Source organism: Theropithecus gelada, chromosome 13 (genome assembly GCF_003255815.1).
Source record: "Theropithecus gelada isolate Dixy chromosome 13, Tgel_1.0, whole genome shotgun sequence".
Lineage (NCBI taxonomy): Eukaryota > Metazoa > Chordata > Mammalia > Primates > Cercopithecidae > Theropithecus > Theropithecus gelada.
Window position 1 is genome coordinate 29,199,521 of NC_037681.1, and position 24,246 is coordinate 29,223,766.

The 24,246-nt window shown below is 37.1% G+C and overlaps 1 protein-coding gene across 3 annotated transcripts in view; it reads right to left on the bottom strand.

Moving 5' to 3' along the window:
• KIDINS220 (kinase D interacting substrate 220) overlaps positions 1-24,246 on the bottom strand; it is a 109,780-nt gene that overhangs the window by 14,188 nt on the left and 71,346 nt on the right. The window contains exons 23-26 of one of the 3 annotated variants that reach the window (XM_025353580.1): positions 8,467-8,645; positions 7,142-7,365; positions 4,871-4,984; positions 4,064-4,120 (exon numbers count right to left, since the gene is read on the bottom strand). In XM_025353580.1, the coding sequence (XP_025209365.1) occupies positions 4,064-4,120; positions 4,871-4,984; positions 7,142-7,365; positions 8,467-8,645 (574 nt within the window). Of the gene's footprint in view, positions 1-4,063; positions 4,121-4,870; positions 4,985-7,141; positions 7,366-8,466; positions 8,646-13,736; positions 14,325-24,246 lie in introns of those variants that run through there. The other 2 variants (XM_025353581.1, XM_025353582.1) reach the window with 2 other exon arrangements.

Genomic DNA, 24,246 nt, shown 5'->3' on the forward strand with positions numbered 1-24,246 from the left:
AATAACATGCCACTGAGGAGACCTGGCCGGACACAGGCCCTCAATACTGGGTCCTTCGCTTCAGCAGGGTCACAGAATGGTGTGAATGCTGCCATTTCCTAGTGGGAACTGGACTCAAAGAAGGTAAAGGCACCAATGAAAATATCCCTGGAAAGCTTTCAAAATTTTAAAGTGTATGAAGTATTCAAATAACCTAGAAATTCTTCTAAATTCTAAGAAAACAAACCGATTAACACCTTTAGGCCTAAGAAGCATCAACAGATTAAAAAGTCTGTGTGAATCTAAATTGACTGGAGTATTTGTACACCACTCCCATGACTGAGACAAAGATGATTTAACCAAAACCAGTCTGAGTTCTGCATCTTTAAAGCTCCATGGATTCTGGCCTTTGGGCAGTAGTAGCAGTAGTAATAATAATAATAATAATAAAGTATTTAAAGTATGCTAAGGCTGACTAATCCTTAAATCAGACCTATGAGGCAGGTCTGCTTTTCCTGGTGAGAAAGCTGAGAATCAGAGGTGTGAAGTAATGTGTCCAAGGCAAAGAGCTCATCCTCAGGGTCTGTTTACCTCAAAAGACCTAATACCTGACTAAGTCATGCTCAGGACCAACGGGGTGGAGCCACCAGCATGGTGGTGAGCGCCATGGCCTCCTGCATTCTAGTTCCAAATCTGGCACCCCTTCCTGTGTCCCTCAAGTAAGTCTCACACGTTCCATCTGTGCCATGTGGAGACCAGCACTCCTGGGGGACCCTCAAGAGGGAAGGCAAGTGTAATGTGGGTGCCAGGATTCTGAGTTTATTGGTTTTATAAACTGGAGTTTTGATTAAGAGTTCATTTCTAAAAGCGTCTATGCTTTGGAAGTTTGAAAAACACTGTTCCTTTCTAGCCCTAATATTCGGGGGAGCATGTCTTGCATATAGTACTAATTTTTTAACCTGGTTTCGTAAGATTTGGCATATATTTTTGCTCTATTATACAATTATTTTTTAAAAGCTAGTATGGAGGCTTATAGATATATCCAAATGTTTCACAGAAGTGAGGATTTATATTATTAATATATTTATATTAACATATTTTATATTAATATATTAATATATTATTTCTTATATAGTATATAATATAAATATGTTATATATTAATATAAATACTTTATAATATATATTATATTATATATTATTTATTTATATAAATCTTCACTTCTGTGGAACACTTGGATATATCTATAATTTATCTGAGAAGTCCCTGCCTGGACTTCACAAGGTATATAAGCACTACAATGTTCCTTAATGTGAGAAAACTCAATTATTTTTATAAGGATCTAATTTATAAAGGTGATTCAGATGTTCCTCATGGCAAATATATATATATATATACACACACACACACACACACAACATACACACACATATATATACAGGGGATCACCTCTATTTTGAAAAGACCATAGCTGGTTAACCCCTCATGGTCTGGCTTTCTTAACACATTACCCTGTGACATGACAATTTGTCCAAAGACGTTTGTGTAGCTCTTGACTTTTCTACAAGCTTTGTACAGGGACAGCTGACTGAGCAGAGATGGGACCAATGGGAAGTCCCATTGTCCAGAAACAGTTTTCTGCTACAGGGCTTGATGGGCTACATACTCTTCTATTAGGTACTCTCTGTTGGTCCAACTACGAAGTTCTGGCAATGTTCCCACGTACTGATTCTTTGCCTTTCCACCACAGCTTTCAATCTGACATTGAACTAAGTGACTACTTACTTTTTCTAGGCTTCAACAAAACAAATTTTACATGCTATTGTCATTGTTAATTTCTTAAAAGCAAAGGAAGCTTAGTAAGCATCTATTATTTGCTATACTAATCATAAAGTGATCTTTTCATAGTAAAATAAAAGCAAATGATATGGTTATTTTACTAGACAAAGTCACTAATATATGCAGAGTGCACCTTTGCTAAGCTTCTAAACACATCTCACGAATCACATGATTTCCCCTTCTCCAAAAACTCATTTCAAAATTTGCCTAATGCTCCTTTACTGGTCCCTAAAAAAAACTACAGACACCTTTTAATGACATGTATTTGTCTACATTCTTGAGCATGGGAATAGCTACTATGTCAGCATGTCTGTGTCATTAAGGCCATTAACTTCTTCACAGTATCTGATTTTCTTCAAAAATTTGCTGAGGAATTTTAGCTCGGAGAATTGAATTGCATGCAATGAATCTATATGCTAAAGGCTCTCTGACTAAACTAAAGGTCATTCTTGCATATAATGATGATGACCCATAAAGATTCCATAAGCACTAAAGAGCATTATTGTAGTTTACTGCGGATAATTGAAGTCACTTAAACACTTCAGCTGAAACGTTAATGACTTTAAAAGAATCAATCTCTCAATGAAAGCACAACGGTTCTCTTTTTCTCTCTTATACTAACTCCAAGGAAATAAAAGTTAAAAAAAATATTGCTGGCTGGGCACGGTGGCTCACACCTATAATCCCAGCACTTTGGGAGGCCGAGGTGGGCAGATCACAAGGTCAGGAGTTTGAGACCAGCCTGGCCAACAAGGTGAAACCCCGTCGCTACTACAAAAATACAAAAATTAGCCAGGCATGGTGGCGGGTGCCTGTAATCCCAGCAACTCAGGAGGCTGAGGCAGGAGAATCACTTGAAACCGGGAGGCTGAGGCTGCAGTGAGCAGAGATGGCACCACTGCATTCCAGCCTGACCGAAAGAGTGAAACTCTATCTAAAAAAAAACAACCTATTGCCTGCCAAACTGCATGTTTTAAGTTAAAAATCACAGATAAGCTTAGGATGCAATATTTCACCATGTTAACTCTGCTATGCCACATTTCAGCACAGCTATAGGCTAAACTGACCATATTACATGGGTGTAGCATAGTCTATAAATAAAACAACTGAAGTTAAAATACAAACTGGGTTCTTTTTTTCTTTTTTTGAGACAGAGTCTTGCGCTGTCGCCCGGGCTCTAAATGAAGATTTTAAAGCTCATTACAAACTTATTTCTTATTAAGTACGAAGCCTTATATAGTAGTTTTTTTTTTTGAGACCAAGTCTCGCTCTTGTCACCCAGGCTGGAGTGCAGCAGTGTGATCTCAGCTCACTGCAACCTCTACCTCCCAGGTTCAAGCGATTCTCCTGCCTCAGCTTCCCAAGCAGCTGGGATTATAGGTGCCCACCACACGCTTGGCTAATTTTCGTATTTTTTTTAGTAGAGACAGGGTTTCACCATGTTGGCCAGGCTGGTCTTGAACTCCTGACCTCAAGTGATCCACCCACCTCAGCCTCCCAAAGTGCTGGGATTACAGGTGTGAACCACTGCGCCCAGCCACTTATACAGTAATTTATGAAGTGATTCCCTCTACAAGGTTTGTTTGTTTGTTTGTTTTGTTTTGTTTTAAAGAAACCTACCTTAAGGTGTTGGCAAAAAATAAATAAATAATTTCTTTTACATGCTGAATGATCTGTTTATCTGGAAAATTTATTTTAACAAATATATAGGTAAAGAAAAGTATTATAGTACTGCACTAAAACTCAGACTAAGACTTAACTAAATGTAGACACCAAGATTGAGTTACTAAAGATGCATTTTTGGTCTAGATCATCTAGCTCGTGTCTTTTTGTAGTCTCAAGGCTAACACTGGATACTTTCCTAAAATATTCCACATGTGTAATACCAACTACAGGCTTAACAGAAACAGTCAAAGGCAAAGCTAGAGCTCACAATAAGGAGCAAATACTACCAACTGAACACCCCTGACAGCTGCTAGAAAAAGCCCTTCCTTATTGGAGAATCAAAAAAACCCATCCCATGTATTGAAAAAGGGGAAAAGCAGGAGGAAATGAGTGAAGTTAAACATCCGCTTTTTAATTAATTCATGAACCATAATTATTAGCATTCAGCTACTCTATACTAGCTGCTCATCACACCACAAATGCAGAGTTAGTGAGCTGCTATCATCACAATTAAGACAGTCATTACTGAGGCAGAAGCAATGAGATGCCAGCGATCCACACCACAGGACTACTCCATTACCCTCGAGGAGTCTGTGGGTGAAGAAAGCCCCTCAGCAGCATCCTCCTTGATAACTTCCTAACAACACAAAACAGGAGAGTGTGGGTGAAAAGGGGAAGAGGGGAGCCAAACTGTGAAGACAAATGAACATGATGGTAAAATAATACATGACACTGAAACTCAACAGTTTATGTGAACAGATCTTCCCTGCACAACACTTTACAAAATAAACAGCAGTGTAAGTGCTGTAGCTTTTTGCCTTCTGATTTATAAAAATATATTAATAGAGAGTTTCTTTTTTTAAATTATTACTTTTATCATCAGGAACCTCTAATATTTTGGGCACAAATGTCTTTTATTAGATTCAATAGCTCATTGGAAGAATTTCCCTTATCTTGTTTAATTCCTGTCATTTGACTAACATGTTCTTCCTTCAATACATCCTCTACTTTTTATATCATGGTGCTAATATATATATACACTATAAAGGTACTGTATACACATGTTCTTTACAAAGATATTAGAAATTACCAAATGTAAAGGCTTAGTTTTAAAAGTTTTGGTAGTAAGCACTATATTTACAAGCCAGAAAGTTCTGGTTATAAACAAGTCAACACTTATCTGCTGAGACTGCTAGTCGTTTTCCTTCCATAGACATTTACCAGAAATGAAAACAAATACATTTTATGTTAGTAATAGGTTATGTTTCTTAAAACTATGTATAAAATAACTTGTACTCTTTTACTATGTAAAGGAAATAAGCAAATCTCGAATGCTATCTATGTTTATTATTAAATTAATATTTTCGTTACCCTTTTATATACTTACTAGGCCATTGTTCTGATCTCTGGGCAAACTCGTTTTTACTGATGGACGTGAGATGAGATGTTGGGAGCCGCCAGGGTAATACCTTGGCGTGTAAAGGTATGGGGCAAAGAATGGCTAGGGAAAAACACGTAACAAAAAAGGGGTAAACAATTACAGAAATGAAAGTGTAATGAGATTTTTCAAATGAAACCAGTAACACACAACTCCAAAATTTTAATGCAAATGACAAAACAAAAGAAAAAAAAAAGCCTCACTCATATTCCATAAGATACTAAACTCAAACTTAAGACATATTACTTACATTTTTATATTGGTCATTTCATGTAAGCTTTTTTTAGAAAAATGAGCAACTAAAGTTTTGCACTTTACAGTTTGACACGAGTTTCTCTATATTTAATATGTTTACAAGCTTACCATCTGTCAGGTTCTAAGTGACTTAACCAATATTAACTCATCATCTTTTTAAAAGAAGCAGACTGGAATCTTAATACTATTCCTTACCAATAAAAGAGATTAGCCTAAATAAGACCAAAATAAGTCTGGAATATATGAGAACACCCTGGCACAAATTCCAAGAATAATGTTATTACAAGTTCCTGGAGTTCACCTCTAGTTTACACCCTGGAGTTTATATCCTAAATAAGCAAGCGTATTTAAAAAAAAAAAAAAAAAAAAAAAACAACAACAACAACAACAACAAAAAATAGTTGGGGAATCCACTGTTTGTGTGAGATTTATAACAATGGCATGCATTTGTAACCAGTTTCATATAAACAGAAGATATCAAATTATATGGGCTAAACATAAAGACTGCAGTTCATGAAGTTTTGTTACATGAGGTGAAATGTTGCCCACCCTTTTTACTCCTGCCAGCTTAGAAGAATTATTCTGCTTTCAACTTTAAGACTAAAAAAATCTTAAATAACTACAGCGAAAAGTAGCTAGATTTAAAAACAAAAGAAAACTGTAAATGTTTTAAAAAATGATAAAATACTATTAAAGCATGATTACATTATTGTTATTCATGAAATTAGTGAACATAGTATCTCAGGCTAGATGGTAAGGTAATCTTTAGATTTTTAAAATAAGCTTCTTGGTTTCAAATTTTCAGTTGGCATCAACAGAGCTATTTTATGTAAACTTACACAGCAGATTTTAAGAATGGTAAATAAAACCCTGCATTTCACACTGCCTATCACACAGTTAAATTTTAAAAGATGGAATACATGATAAAATGCTATTATTCCACCTTTGTCTCCTTGTCCAAATAGAAAAACGGAATAACATTTCTAGGGCCTCTTTAAACAGTACCTAATTACTTATATGGGCAACATTTTTCAAAAACTGAAAGTTTAAATTCTAGAATCCTTTCTTTGTCATCTTTATTCTACATTCTCTTTCTTCCCAGCTCATATGAAATGCATTTACGCAGGCAGTTTAGGCACTAGGCTTCTATGACTAACTAGGTCCTATGTTTTCTTGAATTAGACTAAAGAGGGAGACAGCAAAATAAGAAATTGCAATGCACCTTAAGAGAACAGTTCCAAAAAGTGTAACCCCAAGTTCATGCTCCATTTTCCTACAGGAAATGTTAGTGTTTGAGGTCATTAAAGTGAGAATATAGCTTGGGCCTACTAAACTTGACAGGGCCTGAATACCACTGATAATTAGTTGCATTTCATCTTTTCATCTAGGAAATTATCTTATTTATATTAAGTAAAAAAGTATAGATGACTGAAGATAACATAAAACTCTAAAAATAGGCTATAGTGTTACTATTTGGAAAAACATCTGAGTTTCATAGCAGTACCTTCCCATTATTATCTCATATTTAAAAGACAAAAGCATATTAAGTATAGGTTTACTAAACTACTGGAAGAATTTAAGTTTATCATTGTTTTAAATGCCAATATAAGCTATTATACAAGATATAACAAATAGAATATTTGTTATATATGTTTATAAACAAAGAAACAGATTCCTTTGAAGCATAGGACAGTCACTGTTGACCCTATGGAGTCCATTTACTTATCAAGAAACTAAATAAAAGAAAAAAATATCTAATATTCAGACCCTCTTGAGATCTAGAACACATTAAAATTCTAAATTATTTTGATTTCCAAAAACTCCTATATTTTACATTCAAACTTTACATTTTTCCTATGTTAAAGCCAAAGCACAGTTTTAAAACAGTAACAGAATCTACAAGCAGAAAACTGAGGTGTCCCTGGAACAAATTCTTAAAAATAAAGCTGCCTCCAACTTCCTTACCCTGTTGTAGAAGGGATGCTGAGGGCCCGTCATGCCACTGTAATAGCTGCTGTGAGGCTGTGGTGACACCACTCCACCTGCGAAGGGCCCATTGAAGGACGTGGAAGAGCACACAGATGGGGGCTGGCTGTACGCTGATGGTGCCCTAGGAGGACCCTCATGTAGAGGGAGCGGCGGGTACGCCAGTCCTCCGATACTGATCTGCTCTCTGGCAGCGCGAACATCTGAAAGATTCAATCAGACCCCACAAAGCAAGAGAAAACAGGACATTAGGAATTAGTCCAATTATCACATTCTTCTTTAGTTACCAGGCAGAAACATGACTTTATCACTCTTGCCAGGGATTCCAACTAGATTAAAAAAGAAGACAGAAAATCTTGAAAACTCACAGGCCTTTCAGTGAGAAGTGCCCAGCTACTTTGCATAAAAGCTTTTTCACCATTCGAAGTCAAAAATATCTGGATTCTTCTCTTCAGTTATTAGAACTACTGACTCATCTCTAACTCTTAAAGGATTTAAGATATTCTAACAATTCTTTTGATTCATAATGTTATCAACTATTAATAACTCATATTGGGTATTAACACATACAATGTTAGCAAAGACTGTGGGTTTGCAAATTATGAGACTGATCCACCTCTGAACAACAATAACAAATTCCACAGCCATGTAATATCCTTTGACATCAGCCTTGTAACAGGTACCTAGAAAACAGAATACAGAAGTAGTTTAAGGTGATCTCTTCACAGTTCCTGGAAAACTCAAAGGCAGGTCAGCAGAGCCAGGTCATACAAAAGACTGTTTCAGTGAAGGTTTTATGTGTGTGCATGTGCATAGAGTGGTACCTCCAGAACTTCATTTATTTCAAAGCCTTAATGTCACTACCCTGAAGCTCTAGTCCCCAGATTTAAGTTAATATCTGAAAAGTAATATAAATATTTTCTTACTTCTCTGGATAGAGATCCCTATTAAGAACCAAAGACTGGTGACAGGCAAATTACAATGGATGGACATCATGAAGTCATGACTGTATGTTAAAAGAAATCCAATTCCAAAGTTCCAAAGTAAGGACTTGGGCAGGGGCGCGAGGGGTGGGGACAGCGATCATAATAAAGTGAGTTCCACAAATACTAACGGGATTTTCTTTACATTCTCAAAAGGATACCAAGACTCCTAATCTTTAATTTCATTATTTTTTCTGTGTAGTGCTTAGTTTAATACCTCTTGGTTTTTCATAGAGCAGGAGAAATGTATACAAATAAGTTAGAAACATGAAAAATTGTTAGGACTTCAGATGAAAAATGAAATTTACTACTAATACCCACCTGCAATAATTTCCCGTAGTTTGGGATCTAGGTTTACAGTGCATGGCAAAAAGACTTTTACATCTCGAGCCACAAGAACTGGGGTCCTTGAAGATAAAAACACCTCAAAATTTCTTATATCTCCATCAATTTCAAGCAGTGGCTCAACATCCTTAGTTGTTGGAATATTCTTTGATATTCTTCAAATAAGAAATCAATGAAAAAGGTTATCAATGTCACTATTAGAAAGGCAAATTCTGCATGTCACCTGAAGTTACTTATACAACAATTACACATCTTGGTCTGATTACACATCGGCTCACTGCAACCTCTGCCTCCAGGTTCAAGCGATTCTCCTGCCTCTGCCTTCCGAGTAGCTAGGATTACAGGTGTGTACTACCATACCTGGCTAATTTTTGTATTATTATTATTATTTATTTATTTTTTTTTTTTTTTGAGACGGAGTCTCGCTCTGTCACCCAGGCTGGAGTGCAGTGGCCGGATCTCAGCTCACTGCAAGCTCCGCCTCCCAGGTTTACGCCATTCTCCTGCCTCAGCCTCCCGAGTAGCTGGGACTACAGGCGCCCGCCACCGCGCCTGGCTAGTTTTTGTATTTTTTAGTAGAGACGGGGTTTCACCATGTTAGTCAGGATGGTCTCGATCTCCTGACCTAAGGTGATCCACCCACCTCAATCTCCCAAAGTGCTGGGATTACAGGTGTGAGCCACCACGCCCAGCCAAAAATCTATTTTTAATTTTTAGGGTTTTTTAAAATTTTTTTTTATTTTTGAGACAGAATCTTGTTCTGCCACCCAGGCTGGAGTGCAGCGGCACAATCTTGGCTCACTGCAACCTCTGCCTCCCTGGCTCAAGTGATCCTCCCATCTCAGCCTCTGGAGTAGCTAAAACTACAGGCTCAAGCTACCAAGCCTGGCTAATTTTTATATTTTTCTATACAGACAAGATTTCTCCATGTTGCCCAGGAGGCTCTTGAACTCCTGGACTCAAGCAATCCATTCACCTCAGCTTCCCTATTGGGATTACAGGCATGAGCCACCTCACCCAGTCTAAAATTTTTTTTTAATAACAGAGAAAGAAACTCAAAAAAGTAGTATGGTTACAAAAAAAGGTAACAATGTGTACGGCCAGAATTCTACTGCCTTTGGCCACGGCAGGACGTGGGTGGGGAAACAGGAAGGAGAGCCGCACATGCACAGGCGTGTCATATGCTCCAGGTCACCTAAGCTGGCTACGCTCAGTGAAGATTCACTGAGTTATCGCTTTACAGACGACGACAGTGGCCTCAGACAGATTAAACAGACTGCCCAAAGTCACACAACTAGGGAAGAGAATCTGACTGGTTCTGAAACCCATGCTTTTTAAATAGAATACCATGGTTTTTCCTTTGCAAAGAAAACAAGAAATGAAGAACTTATAAATAAATTACACAAATTTAAAAAAAGTTAGTATAGGTTTTTCCTTTTTTAAAAAGGGTTTTGTTTCCTATTGTAAAAGTAATATATGCTTACTATATACGTGTATACACAAGACAGAAAAACAGACAGGAAAAACATATACTTTTGCCAATCAGACACAACACCTGCTAATATGTCACTTAGTCTTTTATTATGTGGAATGTTTTGTATAACTGAGTTCAAGCAATATGTAAACAATTCTGTATCATGCAGACTCTTGAATGTAAAAATAAGTAATATTCATTTAAAAACATTTATTAAACACTACTGTATGAAACCGTAGTTTTTGTAGGTTGAAAATGGTCAAATGTTGACAATTCCTCATCTAAGGCAGTAAGCAAGAACAAATCACTGAGGGATAAAGAGAAGAAAAAGAAAGAGAAGTTAAAAGACAAGGGGTACATGAGAAAACTAGAAACAACCCAAATGTCCACTAACAGATGGAAGGATAAATAAATGGTGGTATATCCACACAATGGAATATTACTCAGCACTAATAAAAAAAAAATGAACTACTGATACAAAGAACATGGATGAATCTCTCAAAAAATTAATCCAGCCAACAAAGAGTGCAGAGCAGTATGTTTTCATTTCTATAAAACTAGCAAATGCAAACCAATCTAAAGTATCAATGCAGACCAGGGTTTGCTGTGAAGTTAGGAATGTGAGGCAGGAGGGGGGCAAGGGAGGGTATCAAAGGAACAGGTGGAAAATTTTGGAACTGATGGAAACATTCACTCTCTTGATTGTGGTGGTGACTTTGTGGGTATACACATTTATCAAACTCCTGAGATCGGTCAATTTAAACATGGCAGTTTATTGCATGTCAATTATACCTCAAAAAGTTCTTTAAAAATCACTGGATATATCTTTCCAATTAAACAAGAATATTACCTGTTTGATTAAACTAAGTGAGCACAGTTGCAGAGGAGCAGTAAGATTCTCATGCTCTTCAAAAAGTGAAATGGGAATCTTATTCTAATGTTAGTAACAGTTATAGCATTTCTTTGGGACTAGCACTTTACTGCTCAGACCCAATACTTGGCTAGTAGCCAAATATTAAAAGTCATCTAAGGGAAAAATTCAGAGAACACAATTAGCAAACAAGAAGAGAATAGGATGCTGGTGAGAAAATAAGGGTAGCAATTTTATCTTAATTAATTTCAGAAAGTTCCTTTTACAGACACAGACACATGCACAAGACAGAAAAGCCATGTGAGATGGGCTTACTTTTAATACACTAAAATCGTGTTCAAACTGATTATTAAATATATTTAAAATGAAATGGAAAACCTGTAGAATGGTTGCAAGTGGCGATAAAATCAGAGCTTAAACAGTTAAATAGGTAGTTCATCTATTTCAGGAGTTGAACACAAAATACTAAAAAGAGAAGCTAGAAAGATTTAGATAAAAACACACAGCTGACAAGTCACATGAAACAAATTAACTGCATTTTAATGCCAGCTCTGCTTCTGCCTGAATGCAACAGTGTTCTCAGTATGATGAACAATGCTGCTGTTCACAAGCCAACAGGCTACTGCTGGCTTCCAGATTGAAGTCTCTATTCTAACCTTCTGAGCTCAATACATTAAACTCTTCTGCTGAAAGAGATATTTATGTAAATGATAATCTTTTGGCAGTGGGCCATCAAAATCATATGTGCCTTTATTTTTCAGATATTTTTCCAAAGGTTAGCATTTAAAGAATTTAAGTAACTTCACTTTTCAATTAAGAGTGAATTTAAATTTCCAGTATTATGAATCATGTGAATTAAAGTTGCCAGCAGTTAAATAGCCCAAAGAAAGCGTTATAAAACCTCAGGCACCAATGAGCTCCTAGTAAGTCTAAATGCAATTTCCTTCTATGCTACCAATCTAGCAATACTTGTTAATGCCAACATCAATGTAAGTTAAAAGCATTTTGATTATAAATGACAGTGGTTTATACAAAGTCCATATTAATTCCTTGGCAGAAATTGCATAAACTATTCATATCACTTCCATTCAAAATGAGGTTTTAAATTACATAAAAGACTTCTATTTTAAATCAAAATATAAACAGATTCTTAGAGCAGAATTTATGAAGAAGGTATTATTTATCACATTTTATCTAAAAGTAGCTGCCTAATAATGTCATTATTTAGTAGGGTGTTAAAAAATAAGACACATTTTCTTTAAAAATTTAAAGAGAAAACTCTTAAATGCCTTATAATTTTATTACCTTGAAACAAATTTACCTTCTAATAGTCTCTCAAATACTTTCTACCAGTGAATGCCCATTTATTAAATACTATCCATGCACAAAACACTTTGGAGATTCTGGGAGGCAGATAGAACACAGACAGAAAACAGCCACTTGGCATTGCAGCCAAAAAGTCAGAAACAAAGATAAAATGGAGTCCATTTATACGCCCACTGCCATCTGTGAAAAGGCAAAAACCCGGGCCGGGCGTGGTGGCTCACGCCTGTAATCCCAGTACTCTGGGAGGCCAAGGTGGGTGGATCACGAGGTCAGGAGATCCAAACCATCCTGGCTAGCTCGGTGAAACCCCGTCTCTAATAAAAATACCAAAAATTAGCCGAGCAGGAGGTATCTTGCAATTGCATATGAACTTAAGGATCAGTTTTCTGTTTCTGCAAAAAAAGGCCACTGGAATTTTGATAGGTATAATATTAAATCTGTAGATCACTTCAGATAGTATTGACATCCTGACGTTTAGTCTTCCTACCCACGAGCACAAGATGTCTTCCCACTTATTTAGATCTTTCATTTCTTTTGGCAATTTTTTTTAGTTGTCAGTGTACAAGTCTTTAACTTTCTTGGTTAAAGTTATTCTGAGGTATTTTATTCTTTTAGATGCCACTGTAAAATGAACTGCCTCCTTAATTTCCTTTCAGATTGTTCACTGAAGGTGTACAGAAACACAACTGATTTTTGTGTGTTGATCTGTACCTGCTGATTAATTAGCTCTAACAGCTTTCTTGTGGGCTCGTTGGGATGTTTCTATATATAGAAGAATCATCCAATTTGGATTCTTTTATTTATTTTGCTAGTCCAATTGCAATGGCTAAAGCTTCTAGTGCAATGTTGAATAGCTGTGGTGAAAGTGGGTATTTTAGTTAGCTCAGGCTGCTATAGCAGAATACCATAGGCTGCATGGCTTAAAGATCAGACATTTATTTCTCGAAGTTACAGAGGCTGGAAGTCAGAGATCAAAGTGCCAGACGGTAAGATTCTGTTAAGGGCCTTCTTTTTGGTTTGCAGATGATCCCCTTCCTATGTCCTGACATCAAGGACACTACAGAGAGAGAGAGAGAGAAGCTCTCTAGTTTCTTCTTAGAAGGGCACTAATCCCATACGAGGATTCCACCCTCATGACCTCATCTAAACCTAATTATCTCCCAAAGGTACCAATTCTAAATAATGTCATATTGGGGGTTTGGGCTTCAACATAAAAAATTTTGGCAGTACACAAGCATTTGTTCATAGCAGCAGGCATCCTTGTCCTGTTCTTGTAACTTAGGAGGGATAATTTCAGTCTTTCACTATTGAGTACGATGTTAGCCGCAGATAAAAGTTAACCACTAAAATAATGATCTCAACATCAGGCCTACATCCAAAAGCTTTTAAATCAAACAGCTTAATATAAAGTAGTCAATTAAGAAAATGAAGACTATGCTACCCACACTATTTCCTAGCCTATTCTATTTACTGCAATCTTTCAAAATTCATTTAATGAAAAAAAAAGTTAAGATATTTACTAGTGTTATACAAACAAGATGCAACCATTGGTTCCAAAAATAGGGTTTGTTTTTCCCCAATAAAAGTGCATACTTTAATAGGACTATTTGAATAAAAATGACACACAGATGGAATGTGTACTTAACATTAAGAAAGCAGGGAAGCAACATGTCCCACAACATAGAACACTCAATTGGCTCAATCAAGATGAATTACCCTTTCAACCAAATATCTTTTTTTAAATATTTATTTATTACAAATGTCACAGTCAGTTCAGTAAATGCCAACAGTCATACAGCTTTAACCTTTAGTCATGAGAAGTACACTTGACTGTTTCCAAAGGGATATGTGAGGTCGTCTTCATTTCAGAGGAGCAGAAGTGACTACTGTTGTTTGCTCTTTAATGTTTCAACTAATCATTCCGTTGTCTCATGAAGGCCAGTGCCTCTGATTGCTGAAGTTCTGAATATTTGCCTTTTCAGTCCTTTGAGGCAGATAATCCAAGTGAATGTGCATCTCTGAGGGAGTCATGGCCTGTTCCATGTCCTGCTTATTTGGAAATGCCCCTAAAATGGCTTTGCTCAGCTCTCCATCAACATGGCAACTAACTCTGACTTGGAAATGCCAGTTCGGTCTTGGTCACAACTGTCTGCACCACAGCATCTGTGTTTGAATAATAACATCTTCAGTATGGCTCTGTCCTCCTAAATCTCAGACTTGGAATTCTATGTTTTCTTAGTTGGTTTTGTTTTTGTTTTAAGATGGAGTTTCGCTCTTGTTGCCCAGGCTGGAGTGCAGTGGTGCGATCTCTTAGCTCACTGCAACCTCCGCCTCCTGGGTTCAAGCAATTCTCCTGCCGCAGCCTCCCGAGTAGCTGGCAGTGCAGGCATCGGCCACCACGCCTGGTTAATTTTTGTATTTTTAGTAGAGACGAGGTTTCACCATGCTGGCCAGACTGGTCTCGAACTCCTGACCTCAGGTGATCTGCCTGCCTTGGCCTCCCAGAGTGCTGGGATTACAGGCGTGAGCCACTGTGCCCAGCCGTGCATGGTTTTTATAAGTTACCATCTCAACATTAAATCTGACGATAGAAACGTTAGTAATGACTTTTCCAACCTGTAATCTGCATAAAATTGTGTTTTTTTCCTGTCTGTGTAATCCCCAAATTAAAATCCTCACTTCCCAGGTTCCAAACAGACTGGAAAAAAAATACTTGAGAAAAATCTACTGTGATTAAGCCCTGTTCACCCTCATCAATCCTTAGGAACAGGTCCTGGCCTCAGTAGCAACTCCAATTCGCGGCACCTCTGCTCACCTTGGCCTCTGACTCTGCCTCTGAGCCTGGACTTCCACATTGGATCTGTCAATTTGTTGATATGTTCAAGGAAAATACTTGTGGTTTCATTGCTTTTCTCTACTGTTATTCTATTCTCGATTTTATTTCTCTCTACTCGAACCTTTATTATTTCCTTCCTTCCGCTAGCTTGCGGTGTAATTTGCTCTTCTTTTTCCAGTTCCTCAAGGTGTAAAGTTAGGTTATTAATTTAGTATCTTTCTCTTTTTTTAATGTAGGCATTTACAGCCATAAATTTCCCTCTGAGCACTGCCTTTGCTGTATCCGTAAGTTTTCATCATTCCTAATATTTTTGTAAAAGTATTTTCATAACTATTCCATGAGTCACCTTTCCCACCATGTTGGAAAGAACATTAGCTGAGGGGGTCAGAAAGTAGACACTTTGTCTGCCACAGCCGAAGTAATAAAGTACCAAGAACTGAAGCTGTCCACATGCAGAAGACTGCATTAAATACATGATAGCTCTCTGTGGAGAAAAGAACTCGCTGGAAGAGAAAAGAGGCATCTGTGCTCCTGTGGTGGTCACAGAATATTCTCAAGACAACAACGCGAACAGTGCCAGGTGTTCTCACTGACACTTATTTTTCAAGGTCTACAAAAGTAAGTCTGCATTTCATAGGCATCCTATTGAGTAACTACACTAGGAAACAATGAAGCACTTATATACTCTGCAGGCCGAATAGATCATCATGGCATGGTTTCTTCAAGTGTGTTTGTCTGTTTATTTCTGGTTTAAAAGAAGACATTTGCAAGTATCTAATGTGTCTGACTTACGTGTTTAAGGATGGTGTGATTAGGGTTAAATGGTGCAAACCATAAAAGCACTCATATAAGTTGCCATGGAAAACATCGGCAGAGCTAAACAAAGTTATTATCTCACTTACCAGAAGAGACTACTCTACATTAAACAAAAATTATTCCCACTGAGGGTGTATATCTCCAAGATGATCTACTTGGCCAGAACATCAGGGCCCAAGATTACGTTTTTATATGAAGGAAGGAAACTTGTATGTATGTAACTTAAAGGATTAAAAAAACCCTTAAACTCAGTAGAATGTCATCATGTACACAAACTGTCTTTGGCATTAAGGCTGCAATTCTGGCAACTAGATGGATGAAAAAAGAATCAACAACCAGGGAGGGTAAAATATAAAAACTCAAAGGGGTATCTGCCTAGGTTCAAGCACAATACTGGTAAGGCACTGTCTTCGTTCATGTCTATTATGTCAAATGTTCTGAGGAAGGTACATTTAGGGGCTCTGTATCCCTCTTCTTATATAAACTGTAACAGGGAAACTATATTTAAAAGTTATGAAGAATTGAGAAGGAAATTTAAAAAGAACTAATTGGCTGAATACCTACTGTCTGCCATTCTCTGAGGCAGTTGCTTTACCTAGTTTATCTAACTTCTCTCACTGCATCCCATGAGGTATTTATTATTTCCATTTTTAGAATGAGGAAAGTAAGTCTCAGAGAGGTAAGCAACGGAGGCAGCCCCATCATGGATACAGCGGCACAGCAGGTACCTGCTCCTGACTGCTTCAAAAGCTGCCGACTGCTCACTGCACCAGTTCAAACAGGAGCCACAGACATGGCTCAAAATCCCTCAGGTAATGACTTACACGTTTTTACTCCTTAAAACTATAATACAAAAGAATGCTGTTACATATTACATTTTAACACATTGAAGAAGATCAACATATAAGCTGTGCTGATAAGTCATTCTGGATTTTTCTTTTAGTTTCAGTTTTTTGCAGACTTGGAAATAAAGCTTCTCCTCCATCTTTATGGACATATTTAATTTCCTTCATCATTTTTTCCGAATCCGGATCAGCACTTTTTTGTTTACAAAATTATGCAAACCAGTTCACTACACTACAGACTAGAAGCCTGAGCAAAGGCTGTAAAAAATCATTAAAAAATTACATGACATGACTTTCACCGAGTCAGAGAAGCAGATAGCACCTCAAATAATTATAAGAAATGTGAACAACTCCAAGATACTATTGGTGATTCACCTATAAAACAATATTCCCAATTAATCTTTCAAGTTTCTAGATCAGATTAAATGAAAACATCCTGTCATTGCAAAGAATGTTTAAACACTGGTAACATTTGTATCTTCTCATGATTTAGGATTTTCTTACTGTTACAGTCCCAAAACTAATTAGAGAAACAAATAGATGTTTAAACCAATTTAGGATTGTAAGAGTCATCCACAATTCTCCAATTTTAATATTCTTCAGAATAGCTCATTTTTCTCATGAACTGAATTTATTAGGAAATGTTATAATTTGAATCAATAAACTTATATTAATTCTGCTTTATTTATTGGACTTCTGCATAAGATTTGGAAAAAGGCTTCCACTGGGGTAAAAGTCTAAAAACCAGTGTATTACTGCGTGGTATCTACCCAGTTACGACCCCGCAAGTAATCAGATATTAGTAATTCAGGTGACAAAGCAATACTTTCACCTTGGGTAATGAGAGAAGACTTTAGTAAAGTGATAAGAGAGGCAAAATAATTCATAACTGACTCCACGTGAAAATAGTGTCTATCATTAAAAAGCAAAGCCTGTTTTTTGGCATCAAGAGTTTATACTTGATATTTTAAAATGTTCCAACAAAAGTACATGAGATCAAATTTTCATAGCTGTTTTAGGCACCACTAGTAATATCATAAGTTGCTACCAAGGGATGAATTGTCTATGCAATTGTCGCCTTTAAGAAATCTAAGTGTATTACATTAATCATATATAGAATGCAAATGTTGGGTAATAAAACTGAATAACAGGCATAGAGAAAGGAGGCGCTGAACTCAAAGTAGATCTATGAATATGTTTCAGATTAAGGCAAAATCTTCATTATACAAGTTCTCTTAAAAGATTTAATGTTTAAAAAGTATAGAACTGAAGTTCTACAATGCTTAGGATTTAATATTTTTATAACTAAAGGCAAATTTGTAAGCAGATCAATTTCTTTACGCTCCTCTTTTTTCATAGCCACTATTTTCCCAAAAGTTAATTGAAACTAATTTGAGGAGACAAAAGTAGCACAACACTTAAAAACTATGTTATATGAATAGAAAACCATTCATTTGCCTATGATAGAGATTCTCAGTGCTGAAAAATGTCCTGAAGCCACTTTTTTTAAAACAACAACAAAAAAGGAAATTCAATCTTTCATTAAACTCTCACTTGTTTTTCTACGGAAGGGGAAAGCAAAATGTATTACATCCTATTTTTGGCCGAATGTGCTAATAATGTTTGTAGTGAAATGCTCCCATCTTGTGGACTTTTTGAATATTGCTAACAGGAGCCACTTCTGCAGCATGGTTTTACACTAGCAGCTCCACATCATCTTAGCATTTGAATTAGCTAGCATTTTTGTTACAAATCACTTTTGTTTATTCTTATATTTTAAAAAATGTTTAAATATTTTGATTTGAAATTCTGAAATCACAAACCTTTATTGAAAAAATCAACTTCTGGAAAAAGTTGGCTACTTGATCTGCCAAGGCATATGTAATTTTTTTGGTAAACTGAATTCTTTTTTTTTTTTTTTTTTTCAAGGAGAGCTTCAGTTCTTTATTGATTTCATAAAATGAGGGGTGAGGAGGGAGCTGACAAGAGAATCCAGGATTGGAAAGACAGTTACCCCTCAGAAAAGCATTTCTGTGCTCCTCTCCTCTCCCAGTAAAGGGAATAAGACCCTTTTGTGGACTTCCAGCCTCACTGAAGATAGAAGTAAGCAGCAACAATGCTGGCTCAGGTGGAGTCAGATGTGGGTAGTACTTGTAAAGATGATGGATGTTGCCAAATGGTAATTTTCTCTGTGTGGTGGCTATGACTGATCTGTGGCTTGATGTGATGGTTAAGGCTTTCATATTCAATCTTTTTTTTTTTTTATACTTTAAGTTCTAGGGTACATGTGCATAACGTGCAGGTTTGTTACATATGTATACTTGTGCCATGTTGCTGTGCTGCACCCATCAACTCGTCAGCACCCATCAACTCGTCATTTACATCAGGTATAACTCAGCAATCCCTCACTGAATTCTTTAATAATCAGACTTGTTTGAAAAATATAACTATACATAATGCTCTTACTATATTATAAAATAAACTGTAAACCTGCAAAAGTAATAATTTTTTTTACATATTAAACATATATTTCTTACATATTAAAACACCTATTTCAAGAAATTGTCTTTGGTGTTAGTTTCCAACAATTCCAAACATTGTAGAACTTGGGTTCTATACTTTTTCAATGTTAAATATTTTAAGATAACTTATATAATAAGGGTTTTGGATAATGAAGATCTAGGTTAATATACCTGAGTTTTTCATGATGACGTTAGAAACACATGACTTTCGAACACTTAACACTTTTTCTTCATTCTACATTTGCATTAAACACTAAAAATGGCATTATGAGAGTAAAGGCTAAGAAAATACATTCAAAATCAAAAGTAAAAGAAAACCTATTGGCCGGGTGCGGTGGCTCACGCCTGTAATCCCAGCACTTTGGGAGGCTGAGGCGGGTAGATCACGAGGGTCAAAAGATTGAGACCATCCTGGCTAACACGGTGAAACCCTGTCTCTACTAAAAATACAAAAAAAATTAGCCAGGAGTGGTGGCAGATGCCTGTAGTCCCAGCTACTCAGGAGGCTGAGGCAGGAGAATGGCATGAACCCAGGAGGCGGAGCTTGCAGTGAGCCGAGATCATGCCACTGCACTCCAGCCTGGGCAACAGAGCGAGACTCCATCTCAAGGAAAAAAAAAAGAAAACCTATTGAAAAAGTTACCTAAAAAAATTATAGTCATATAGTAGACATAAAAATGGTATAAAGGCTTAAACAAACAGATGTAGCAGATGTTTAAGTGCTAAATATCAGAAGTGATTTTTCAAAGCTTTCCACCCAAAACCTAGCACGGTAACTAGACACAATTAGAACTAATTAAAGCCTTTATCTGAGATTGTATATGTTGATAAGTTGTTCGCATTTTTTAATAGAAAAGATAAATTCAACACTGCAGAAAAATTTCTCCCTGCTACAACATTCCCATTGATACGTTATTCTAAATACTCACAGATATTTCAATGAAAAGTTAAAATCTATCTGGAAATTAAAATACTTAGTTCTATATTTCTCGCATCTCAGACCCACTGCCTAGCTGGCAGCTACAGAGGACAGGCTCTTGGCCCCCAGAAAGACTTGGGGAAGCGCACAGTTACAGCTGTGAGGTCTTAGGTAACTCCTGCTCTCTGCCTCTTAGGGTTAGAAGTACAGGTTGAGAATTCCTTATCTGAAATGCTTGGGACCAGAAGTGTTTCAGATGTGGGAGTGTTGGCAGTACCAGCTGAACGTTCCTAATCCAAAAATCCAAAATCCCAAATGCTCCAGTGAGCATTTCCTTTGAACATCACGTCGGCACTCAGTTTCAGATTTGGGGGCATTTCAGATTTCAGATTTTCAGACTAGGGATATGCAACCTGCATTAAATGTGTTAATCTAGGTAAAGTGCTTAATCCAATGCATGGGACAGAATGAGGGCTCACAAAATACATTAGCTACTACTATCAGACTGTGCCCCACATATAATAAATTCTATATTTGTTTAATAAATGAACACAATTAAAATATTTAGCACAACAGAACTAGAGTCATCCTTTAAAAACAATTCTGACAAGTCTCTAAGAAGAAACTGAGTCCGTAAGAAGAATCTGAAGTGAGAGGAACCTGTCTGGAAGTAGCCAATCCAAAGCAACTCCACCAGAATGTAAATTAGTACAATCTCTATGGAAAACAGTATGGAGATTCCTCAAAGAGCTAAATGTAGATCCACCATTTGATGCAGCAAGCCCACTACTGGGTATCTACCCAAAGGGAAAAAAGTCATTATATGAAAAAGACACTTGCACATACATGTTTATAGCAGCACAATTCACAATTGCAAAGACGTGGAACCAACCTAAATGCCCACTGACTAAGGAGTGGATGAAGAAAATGTGGTTTATATACACCAAGGAATACTATTCAGCCATTAAAAGGAACAAAATAACACATTCTGCAGCAACTCCGATGAAGCTTGAGACCATTATTCTAAGCGAAGTAACACAAGAGTGGAAAACTAACAACCATATGTTCTTACTTATAAGCGGGAGCCAAGTTATGAGTAAGCAAAGGCACACAGAGTAAAATAATAGACATTAGAGACTCAGGAGGGACAGGATGGGAGGAAGGCTAGGGACAAAAAACTACACACTAGGTACAACCCACACTGCTTGGGTAATGGGTGCACTAAAATCTCAGAATGCACCACTATATAATCCATCCATGCAACAAAAACCACTTGTACTCCAAAAGCTATTGAAATAAACATTTTAAAAAACACAAAACAACTCCACCAGACCATGGCATTCATAAATGGATTATGAATGTAAGAAACCTTAGAAACGCAGCTGAACTCAAGAGTTACAGGGAATGCCTTCAAAAACACTGCTGTGATTTTAGCATCACCTGACATAAGGCAGAAACCACCAAGTGTTAGGTGAAATATACAGTCATCCTTCAGTCAATGTGTACTGAGACGTTCCTATGTGTCCGGCCCAGTGACATACTGGTATATAACAAAATAAACATTTTGCCTACATTTAAGCCTAAAGAATGAAGTATCTGTATTCTCTTCAAGATAAAGTGAGGCTTTTCATCTACTACCTCCCCAGTCCATGCCTTCCTCAATCCAAAAGTTATCATCAGATTTCTTTATTCTTTCAGAAATACCCACTACTGTCTAAATACCAATCACTTGTCTACAAGCAAAAAAAATCTGCAATGTTTAAGAAAGTTACAGTTCATGAAGTGTATTCATTCAGGAGACAAATATTAAAGAAACAGCAATGCAAATACTTATAAGAAGGTAACTATGGCCAGTGCTATTAAAGAACATACTAGCACATAAAGGACTAACCTAATAAAGCCTCAAAGGATGGGGGGGCTTGGTAACAAAAGGCTTCCTAAGGTAGTAACATTTAAGATGAGACCAGAAGAAGGAGGTGGGAGGGGCCAGAGAGAGAAGCACATGAAAAGTAGAAGGAGCCAGAACCAGGCTGAGGACACTGGGAACTCCAGCAGAAACCTGGTGCCTGCATACAGATTTTGACCAATTATGTCTTTTTGTCTTTAGAGCCCAATTTGAGATGCACAGACCATCATTTGCACTTTATACTATCTATAAGTCAAAATCAGTATTATTCTAAAAGCAACTCATTAGTTGCTCTCCTGCCCATGATATCTTTCCTACACCTAGCAGTCTTCAATGCCACAAAAATCACCTTTCATTCACTCTCAACCCGAGGTTTGTATATCAGAGAGCCAGACCATGTAGCTGGCAAGAAAAGGGAAGGAAGGCAATTTTTTAAATGATACAAAAAGTTGGCTATAAATCCATCACTAAAAAATAAAGAATAAAACGATCCTAAGAAAAAAGAAAGTATTGAGACAGGGGAGACACAAAGGGAAATTAGTCTTATAAATTCTTGCAGATGTTTAGAATAACTAGTTTTCTTTCAAAACCCTGCAACAGGACTGCAGGTTTGGCTATTTACTTCCTAGCTCACATAGAAAATGCCACAATGTGCTATTTCTATAACCCATCTTTTATTATTTTTTAAAGACAAGGTTTTACTATGTCACCCAGGCTGCAGTGTGGTGGCTATTCATAGGCACAGTCATGGCACGCTGCAGCCTCCAACTCCCAGGCTCAAGTAATCCTCCTACCTCAGCCTCCCGAGTAGCTGGGATTACAGGCATACTCCGCCATGCCTGACTCTATTCATTATTTCATCTTTACTGTGGGATAGCCAACTACTTTCTGAACTTTTCATTTACCTTAATTTTTCTACCCAGGTTCATTCCTATTCCCCTCCCATAAGCTCCTTAAAATCAACAGGATTCCCTAACTCAGGCCAAGCTGCACTGACACAGCAAATAGGCCCTGAAGCATCAGGGTAATGGCTACAAATTTTTCAAGACCCTGCAATGAATCCCCATCTTACTCAGGGTAAAAGCCAAAGTCCTTACCACAGTCCTCCAAAAGGGGTCCATGAACCCTACTGGTGACCCGACCTGACCTCCTCCTCACTGGCTTCACTGCACCCCATCTCACCACATCAGCTCCCTTGTTGCTGTTCCTTCAACACTGATTCCAGGTGCTCTCTGGCCCGGAACTGTTCCCTCTGCCTGGAAATGCTTTCTCAGATACCTGCCTGGAAAACTCTCTTGCCTCCTTCAACCCTTCCTCAACTCTTCCCTTCTCCATGAGGACAATCCTGATCCCCTTACTTAATGCAGAACCTGCACTACTCTTCATCTCCTTAACTCTCTTCTACCTTTTATCCTTTCCTCCACACTTGCTGCCTTTTAACATGCTAATTATGTATTATATATGTTGTTTATTACCCATCACTCTCTGACAGACTGCAAGCTCCTCGGGGCAGGGATCTTTGCTGGTTTTGTTCATGGATACACCCAAGCTCTTAGAACTGTGCCTGGTCCATAATAGGTGTCCAGTAAGTGTTTTCTGAATAAATGAATGAATTTTAAGCTTTCTCCCCTTAATTTCTCTCACATCTTTGGATGTTGCTAGAAGTCTAGTAACAACAACAAAATAAATAAGTAGCAAAATACACAAATAGGTAAACTAAAAAAAAGCCAAACACGTCTACTTTAATGCATTTCACTGTTTTCTCCAAACAATGAAAGTAGGCATGATTTACAGATACGTCAAAATAAGCTAAAAAATTATGCCCTTCACCTTTATCTTTAGAAATCTGAATTGTCCAATTTTCACAAAGACTTGGAGAAAAATAATGCCAATCCAGAAATGCACACTGAATGGTCAACATTACATCTGATTATGGGCATCTTTATACAAGGTCTGCAGGCTCACTCTTCACACTGAACTTGGCAAATATACAAATCTCATTTATTTCTGTCCAGAAAAAATATGATTTCTATTATAGATGACACAATCTTTATTTCAGTAAAAACCTGCTTAAGTTTCCTCTCCTATATGGGGAATTATCTTGTAATTTTGCAAATAACTAGATCAGGCTTTCTCTTTAAAAAGATAAAGAGATGGATAAAATATTGAACCTCTGCAGTCAAAGCAAGTGTGTTTTGAGAATAAAGATGGAAACAACAATTATATAAAAGATAGTAATTT